Source organism: Mesitornis unicolor, unplaced genomic scaffold (genome assembly GCF_000695765.1).
Source record: "Mesitornis unicolor isolate BGI_N332 unplaced genomic scaffold, ASM69576v1 scaffold41842, whole genome shotgun sequence".
Taxonomy (NCBI): Eukaryota; Metazoa; Chordata; class Aves; order Mesitornithiformes; family Mesitornithidae; genus Mesitornis; species Mesitornis unicolor.
This window is the reverse complement of record NW_010171977.1, coordinates 278-9,367: the sequence shown is the minus strand read 5'-3', so window position 1 is coordinate 9,367 and position 9,090 is coordinate 278. Positions and strand designations below refer to the sequence as shown.

General features: G+C 39.2%; 1 protein-coding gene across 2 annotated transcripts in view; it reads right to left on the bottom strand.

Annotated features, from left to right (window-relative positions):
• Positions 1–8,790, bottom strand: part of UGDH (UDP-glucose 6-dehydrogenase) — a 12,665-nt gene extending 3,875 nt beyond the window's left edge. The window contains exons 1-7 of one of the 2 annotated variants that reach the window (XM_010180220.1): positions 8,627–8,790; positions 6,418–6,519; positions 4,878–5,078; positions 4,598–4,795; positions 3,958–4,105; positions 2,696–2,790; positions 42–172 (exon numbers count right to left, since the gene is read on the bottom strand). In XM_010180220.1, coding sequence (XP_010178522.1) covers positions 42–172; positions 2,696–2,790; positions 3,958–4,105; positions 4,598–4,795; positions 4,878–5,078; positions 6,418–6,519; positions 8,627–8,788 — 1,037 coding nt within the window. In that variant the 5' untranslated portion in view covers positions 8,789–8,790. The remainder of the gene's footprint in view (positions 1–41; positions 173–2,695; positions 2,791–3,957; positions 4,106–4,597; positions 4,796–4,877; positions 5,079–6,417; positions 6,520–8,626) is intronic. The other variant, XM_010180221.1, reaches the window with a different exon arrangement.
• Positions 8,791–9,090: the final 300 nt, after the last annotated feature.

The window sequence follows — 9,090 nt, the reverse complement described above, 5'->3', positions numbered from 1 at the left end:
TGTAGGGAATCCACATTAGTGAACTGAATTAACTTTCTTACCTTGTGTCCCCAGTATCTTTTTTGAACGCAAACCCTAAAATAGCAATCTTCTTATCAGTAACAGTATTGAACAAGCTGTCAATAATACGGGAAGCAAATCTTCTTCTCTGATAATCATTCATGTCTATTACCTGAAATTATATAAAACATGATGGTATAGAAAGGAACCATTTTAAACTATAAACAGATTCTATTAACAATCAAGCCAAGCTACCCACACATAAGTTTAACAGAGGCTTAAAAGAAAACACTAAGTGTTTTTACTCAGAATTATAAGTAATCCAAGGACAAATTTAGTTATCAAATTTATCAAATTCTGAGACAAATCCTATTTTAATCAGTGACTGTAGATGCACACACACATGCTATCATGCATTCTCTAGTTCAAAGGCTAGTTTTTTTTCAAATTGCCTTTTTTTTTTTTAAAAACCTACAACTTACTGTATTCTAGGCAGAAACACAGAAAGCAACTTCAGTGTTAGAGTACTTGATGTCACATGGACATCCCATTGCCAGACCTACACTTACATGCCATGTATAACAACTAATCAACTGTGTGGATTAAAAGGCTGAAAATGTGCAGTACATGACTTGACCAGTGTGGGCTGGTGCAGATAGACCTCTGCAAGATGACACTGCTCTGAGGAAGCAGGAGGTGCAGGTATTGGGTTGTACTACATGAACACAGCACTCTACCCTATCCTAACTCTGCAGCAGCTGTTCTTACTGACTTGTCCACAGCTTAATAAGCCATACAGAAACACTGCAAAGAGTTGCTCTAATACCAGAATAAGAGCATAAAAGCATTAAAAGCACTTTAAACTAGCTTGTTTACATTAACAATGCAACCTCTTCGGCTTTTGTAAAATAAACACCACTGCACAGAGAAAAGCATAAGTGTTCCTATGCTTTTGGTTTGCCAAGGTACCAAGTAGGCTGCGTTTTGAGGACCCTTGTGATCTCAAAGGACAGAGCCAAACCAATCTGTCTCCTTCAAGACAGTTTTAATTTTTCCCTATTCATCAGATTTTCACTGAGGTAACATGGTTAGTTCCTGCAGCTCCTGCTGCTCCACAGATTGCCTGTTGTCTGCTTACATCTTATACTGCACCAAAGCAGTAGTTCTCAAGGCAAATATGAGAACCTAGGGCTCCTTCTCTTTCCTACTGTGCCAATGCATCCAAGTCCTACACTGAACCAAACTTCTCCTGGATGCTTGCACAAGGTTCATGCAGTGTGTTAGTCTCAGCTTCACTGATGGGAATGCAAGCCTCTCCAGCACAGACTAGAGGATCCTAGTGAAGCACACTTCTTAAAGGACGATGTCAGACTGAACCACTTCAGAGGCAGACAGCATAAAACCCTGTGTCTTCCTTGTCCTAGGCAACTGATGTAAGAGTTATAGTTGCAAGGAAGTAACTAGGCTGCTGACTAGCCTCTGTCTGGAGGTTAACCTATCTGAACAGGATGTAGATTTTCCTGTGTGACCTACTCTAGGTGATCCTGCTCTGACAGGGGCGTTGGACTAGATGATTTTTCGAAGTTCCTTCCACCTCCTAACATTCTGTGATAGAAAGCCACTGGGCATCACAGATAACGTAAGAAGCTGACAAGAACAATGACTGAGTTTTACAAGTGGTTATGGAGGAGTTAATAGTGAGATCCAGGCAAGATTCAGAAAATTGGAAGGGATTATTAGGGAAAATTACTTTTTGGTAGAATAGAACCCTGCAAAACCAACAGAGCCTAGATAATCCCATCAACAGAATCACATGGCCATGCCAACCTAGGTAATGGTATAAGAAATACTGGACTTCAGTATGGATGTGGCATAACCAACCAGTGAGGAAAAAGTAATTATGGACAGGTTGTTTATTTAGCAGCATACTGGGATGGAGAAGAGTGAAAGGGAAAACGGCTAGCCAAAAGGAAGACTGGAAAACAGGAAAGCTGCTAATAAAGTAGGCAGATCAGGCACTTGGTATTCTGGGGGCATCTGCTAAGCAGCCCTGTACTTGATCACCACAGCCTAAGTCAGCACAATAAACCAACGCTACTCTTTTCACCATACAATATATGTCAAAGCTGCTTTCCCAGTCAGGACTGGGAAGAGGGGTGAGGTACTTTCACTGGTTAGTAGGAAAACACTTGCTAGTACAGACTGAGCATCTTGGTATTGCTGCTGCACTGGTGCTACACCTGAGAGCATCCACATCTTTCCAATTACACCTAACATTAACCAGGGAAGAGCAGAAGCCATGTTTATTTTAAAGAATAGCAAATTCTGCTGAGTTCTTTCAGAAAGGAAATCGTAGAAGTAGACGCCAAGGAAAAGATCATAGGCTCTGAATTCAAAGTGAGATAGCCAATTACAAAAGGAAGACAGAAGTCCATGTATGCTTGTACTTCAGATTCCTACTGCTACTTCCCAATCCATTTGATCCAGACAACTTAATTCACCCCAAAAAAGCCCTAAGCACCCACAAATATCAAATGCCAGTGTTAGGCTAAGAGCCCTAAAACATGAAGATTAACATTAAGGTATCTGCTCCTTAAAGCTAAAACACAATTATACATATACAGTGCTCAACAGCTCAGTGCCCAACAACTGAAGCATGACTTTCCCCTCAAAAAGAATAGTGAGGAACTTGTACCTGTTGCCAGTAGCGGGCCACTTCAGGTAAGTTCAGTGCCTCACAGAGGTACACTAAATTCAAGACATCCTTTTGAAAACAGCTACCTCCAAACCCTGAAAGAGAAAAATGGTTATTTTACAGGTGACTAAGGTACTGTTCTAAACCAACCTTTGGAATCAAGTATTTTTTGGCAATCATTGACATAGCCAGCACTGTAGTTTTCCCCAGTATTTCACTGATAGCAAAAATTAAAGCATTAAGAATCTCTCCAAATCCAACTCCTAGACCGACCGACTTTATCAGTTACAGAAGTCCTAAAATTTGCTTCAGGTCCCACTGAAGTTAATGAAAGTTTTAACCCAGTCTCAGGGAAACATATGGTAAGATAATCCCTAGCTTTTTATTATTCAAGTGGGTGGACACGCTCCTGGGTTTGCTCTCCCCTCATCTACAGATTTAGATAAATACTTCTCTGAACAAGTACATTAAGATTAGGTTCTTTCCACCTCCACTCCCAGATAGTTAATCACTGCAAAGAACCAAAGATCACCACAGCTGACTAAGGGAGAACCAAGACAATTCAGAGCCCTAGAACTTTGCTCAGCAGAGTCTCAGAAGCAACAGATTGTAGAAGGAATTACAGTAACTCAGCAAATACACTATCAACATTTTTATTATCTGCTTTTCACTCTTACATAGACTCTAGGAGAGTTTATATTTAATAGGGTTATTTTAAGGTCACACTTTCTCTTCCTAGCATGAAGACTGTAGCCATATAGGTGGGCTTTTGTTTTGTTCCACAAGTTTGAAAGTTTCTTGTACTGATCACCACTTCCACATCTTGCTCTCCAGTAAATCTAAACTGAATTCATCCTACACATCAGAAGTTGCCATCACACATTCTGGCCCCTTTCTCAGGCCACTGGCAGTAACTCCTGAGCAAAACTGCAGCAGTTACAACTGGGACGACATCTTGGAGAGCACTGTAATCAGCAATGTTTCAGAAAAAATAAGAAGTTGCAACTTTTCTTTCCAGTGTCCCAGGCAGGATAAATCATGCACTCTGAACGCTTGGGTTTCAGATTGCCAGGGTCTAGAGCAACACAGTCCTACACATTTTACCATAAAATTTATTTATGCTAGTACTCTACAGCAATATTTTCACATGCTCATGCTGTAGACGATTTCAGAGTATAAGATCACTTACTTCAAACACTATTAGAAGACGCATTGCACTACAAAACAATCCCAGAAGAAACAAAAGAACATTTTTCATTTACCAACACTGGCTTTGAGAAACTTATTTCCAATTCTTTGGTCTGTTCCAATAGCTTTTGCTACTTCTTCAACATCTGCTCCTGTAGCTTCACACAGAGCACTGATTGAGTTAATGCTGCTGATTCTTTGGGCAAGGAAAGCATTAGCTGCCTGTGAATTAAAAAAAACATAATAAAGAGAGCTTGATTCTTCCAGAAACCAAGATGCCCACAGACCAAAGGGAGTTATGACTGAAGGATCATATTAGTATCCCTGTAGTGATAAACTAGTTATGTTGCTATTTTGTAATACATAAATGCCAGTTAATAGGATCTAAGCAAAATAATATAACACTTAAATTCCAGAGTTTGAAACATTTTATGGTGGTAACCAGTTTCTGCAGCACTGGAGATTTACTCTTAGTAATAAATAAAACCTTTTTATCATGTTTATTGCTGTGTTAATGGAAAACTGATATAATCTATTAGCTCAACTGAGATAATTGGAAAAAAATAATATCCTTTGACATGTATATACTGGCTCCTCCCAGCCTCATCTGTCTTTCCTAGCTTCATCACTCAGTGTCAGTGAAGTTCTGCTTCTGAGCTTTGTTTCACTTACACCCTTTGCTCATTGCAGACAACAGCAATGAGTAACACTAACCAGTTTAGAAAGTTCTGATGACCAGGTATTGGTTGTGAGGATTTTTTCTTTGGGCACCCAGTGCTCATAAACAGCACAAAGAGCACGAACAGCTTTCTGTCCCTCTGGAGAATCATCTCCACCAATAAGCACTCTGTCTGGGTTCTTCAGGTCCTTGATGGCTGTCCCTTCTGCGAGGAACTCTGGGTTAGATAGCACCTGCAGGCACAGAAATGAAGAACAGATAAAAGCCAAATGCAACAGCCAGCCTTTAAATACACAACTCAAAAATGATGCTTACCTGTAAATCCAAGTTAGGCTTAGTATTAGCATCAAATATTCGACGAATGCTCTCTGCAGCACGTACTGGAACTGTGCTTTTTTCAGTGACAATTTTATAGCCATTTGAGTTTTGTACTATACGCCTAGCACAAGCTTCAATGTATTTCAGATCAGCTGCTCGGCCTTTTCCCATGCCATAGGTCTTTGTCGGAGTGTTAACCTATGCAGGGGGGAAAAAAATGTTAAAGGTGTCTTAACAGCTACTGATGAGGTGAAACTGTTAAAAATGACAAACATGTTCCTTCCCAGACTCCAGCTTGCTTCTACCCCAGAATTATTCTAGTTACCAGGTCAGATTAACAGCTATTAGCTTTCTGAATTACCCATTTTGTCTTCTAAAGAAAGCTCATTGCCCTCTATTCAAACAGAATTTAAACAAGAGCAATTCATAGCAGCTCTGCAGGCTTTGGTAAAACTTAGTCCTTATTCTGGAAACACCAGTAATTTTTTCATTATTACAGCCAGCCACCTTTTGTTTCCTGTCCCACATCAAGAGTGCAAAAACACACATTATAAAAATCTTGCAGCTAGTAAGGCAGTTATCATTTAAACCCACTTTGTAGTAAAATATCAGTGTAGAGCTGCTGAAAATTACATATACTGAAGTATGCAGGAAGGCAACATGTGGGAAAAGACGTTAGGTTAAGACAGAAGCTCTTTTTCATTAAAAAGTGGAAGAAAAAAATGACAACATGTAAAACCCAACAGCAGCATGTTTTAAGCCAAGGACAGGTGGCAACATACAGTCTGTACTACTGGCAGTCATCCAGCCAAGCAGCATTCATTTTAGATTTAATGAATGGAGAAAAATACTATCAGAAAGAGAGGTCTGTACTGAGCTGCCCTAACAAAGAGGAGCTCTCAAGAAAAGAGGACACGAGTAACAAAACTAACAGTGGCCTACCAAGATGAACAGAAATTGGTTCTTTTAGATTCAAACAACCTTCTAGATTACAAAAGGTCACAGTGTTTGACTGGATCGTCTTTCTAGTACTGTCCACACCTCAGAAATATCAAAGCCAGAAAATATTAAAGCCAACCCCTCTTCCATTAATACACTGGCTTTTAAAAGCTGCTAGAAATTAGTCACCTTTGTAACCCAATAATCAGTATATGGTTTATGCATCCTTTTCTAGGAACCATATCAATATTATTCAAGTCACATGAATTTCAGCAGTACACTGCAATGACAGATCTGCCTTATATTCTGCTCTAAGACCCCATAAATCTAACCAAGCTAAACATCAACATTATCATTTTGACTTAGAGCCTGTTCATTTGTCACTCTACTGGCTATAAGAAGCAGATAAAAATAAAATTAAAAGCTTAACACTTTTTCCCCCCCACAGTGCACAGAAAGACAAGAATAAAACTATGACACAATGGCATGACATTGCTAACTGAATCCATGACAAAGAAAAGGCCTCTTCCTAACATACGAGCAACATAATGGTAAGAAAGGCAAAAAAAGACAAACCACTGCTCCCTCCTAAACTTACAGAAATAAAAACAAGATCAGCTTCTCTAATGGCATCATCAATACTGGTGGAAAAGAAGAGGTTTTTTCCTCGACATGATTCTACGACTTCTTTTAACTCCGGCTGAAAAAAAAAAAAAAAAGCAGTTAAGGTTAATGCAGTTAGAAGAACAGTAAACTCCATGCCCAAACAAACAGCCTATTATTTCAGATACAGAAAGACTTTTTTTTTTGGTCAGTGTGCCATGTTTTCTGTCTGCCAGATGTAAAGTTTCTGTAGATTTACACAGGGGAAAAAAAAAAGCCCTTTCTTATTCAAAACACTCCAAATGCTTTCTCAAAACTTTCAGCCATACTGAATTATTGTTTGCACAACAGATTTTAGGCTCCAGTTATTCCCATACTCAGTTCTATTACCATGAGTGACAAATAAATAAAAACCTGTAGAGTGGTATTAAGTAGATTTAAGAAGTAAAGTCATAAAATATTCCCTAGGCTGCAAACAAAAGAGGTGGTCCCAACTCTTTTTCCCTCAGCTACACATCCCATGACCTCCTCAACAGCTGCTCAAAAACCAATTCGACTCCAAAACAACCCACAAAGAAGTCTTCCACCAAATTAGCAAGCCCACATCCACTGCTTTTGGCAACCATTCACGTTTGGACCAGATAAAACTTATGGCACCACACCTGTAGTATGGAAAAATCACAGGCACAATTTAAGGAGATTCTTTCCAGAGCCATATACTGTGCCAGAACACCTCCCCTTCTGCTAACATCTCCACACAGACTAGAGGAGCAGGAGGCCACGTGTGCATGAGAAATCATCCAAATCAGAATGCTCAACAAAATGATTTAAGTAAGCATAGTTGTCACAGATAAAATGAGCCTTTACTTTTCGTTTGAAAAAAATAAAGTAATAAACTGTAACCTGGCAATTGCATCTCCAACTTGAGAGACGCCTACCATGACATGAGCTATTTGAGTAAGTGCCAGAAAGGCAAAGGTTCACTGGAAAGAAAAAGAAGAAAACAAAAGCAGAAGCCCTCTCATGCAAGACATTTTTACTGTCTCACTTTATACTAAACACCTAATTAAAAAGAAAAATGTCAGCACAGGCAGAATAACGTGTCACAAGCCATCAAGTGTTTCAACTGTGGTCTTACTGGGATATAAATAGAAAGGCAGTCCATTAGACGATTTTTGATGCTGGAAAGAAAAAAATACAAAAACTTTACTGTGCAATGACTCAATTTCACAACTGTCTGAACTAATTCTTGGCAGATTCTGTGCATTCTTTGTAAGCAAAAGACACCATTCCAGGAAACAGATGTTTTGAGTTTGGGTCAAAAAAAGCCCCCACATGCCAAGACTAGCTCTACTTTAACTCATTCAGTCTAAGTGTTTATAGAATAAGTACTTAGTTCCATCATCTTTATTCATGTCTCATCTGCTAATCTGAGCATTACACGCATTTTCCTTTGAATATGCATGACAAAGGAACTCTATTCATCTTTACTTGAACAGTCACAGTATAGGTTTGGTTTGAAGAGGAAAAAAACCCCAAAATAACCTATAACCTACATTAGTGTTACAGCACAGACAAGGTTCAGAAGACTTCTATATAGGAAAAGAGTAACTACTAGTACCAGGCAACATGCCTTGTCTTTGGGAGCAGAGTGAAGACAAGTTTTCACTTCCATTAAAGAAAATAACTCAAACTTATAAAAGCTATATCTCATAAAACAATGAAGGAAACAAAAAAGAGATCTATTTTTATAATGTAAAAAAGAGTGGAAAAACAAGTGCTAAGAGAAGCAAAACAGAACAATGCTTTATGTATTTTCAGCATTACACATTCATATTGTGTTACAACACAGCAGGTAATATCTATAACTAAGAAGAGGACTATGTTATGATTAAAATGGGTCCCAAAAGGAAGTCACCATGCTTTTGTACAATGCATTAAATATACAATTATATTTTTCCTTACAAGGCCTTTCATATGTAATCCTTAGATACCTGCCTGCACCAGACATATTAAGTTATTTCAAAGAACTAGTTTAATGAGCAGCAGTGACAGGTAGCTGTTGCAGAATACTCTTTTTGAAGGTCATCACTGTGCTACACTTATCAAGCTTCAAAAGTGGGCCCTGTGGAAATGCCATGTGGTTGAGAGGGAAGCAAACGCAACATTGGCTGGAAGAAGAGACAACAGCAAGACACATTTACCTCATAGATTGGGAGTGTATCTGAATTCCAGGCATTGATTCTGGCCTCATTGACATCCACAACAGTAACCTTGATATTGGGACACATCTGTGCAATAACACTACAGGTTGGCCCACCAACATAACCAGCACCAATGCAGCAAATCTTCTTAATTTCAAACATGATTGCTCTGGGAGGAGGAAGGGAAAAATAATTGGAAAAAAACACTGGCCAATAATTCAAAAAAATAAAAAAGAATTAGTGATTTGAGGTTTTGTTACGCTACCACAGAGAAAAACATTTCTTTACAGCTGATCTCTGTAAGCCAACTGCAGCTGCTTTCTCCCACTCGGGAAGACTGGGGAGACTGCCCCACGCCAGCTCACACGGACCATTGAGGAAGCGTTTTCTGTGGTCGCTCTGAAGCCTGGCAGCACAACAATCACCCTCTCGGCTCGAGGAACTGCAGATGCCACGACAGTAAA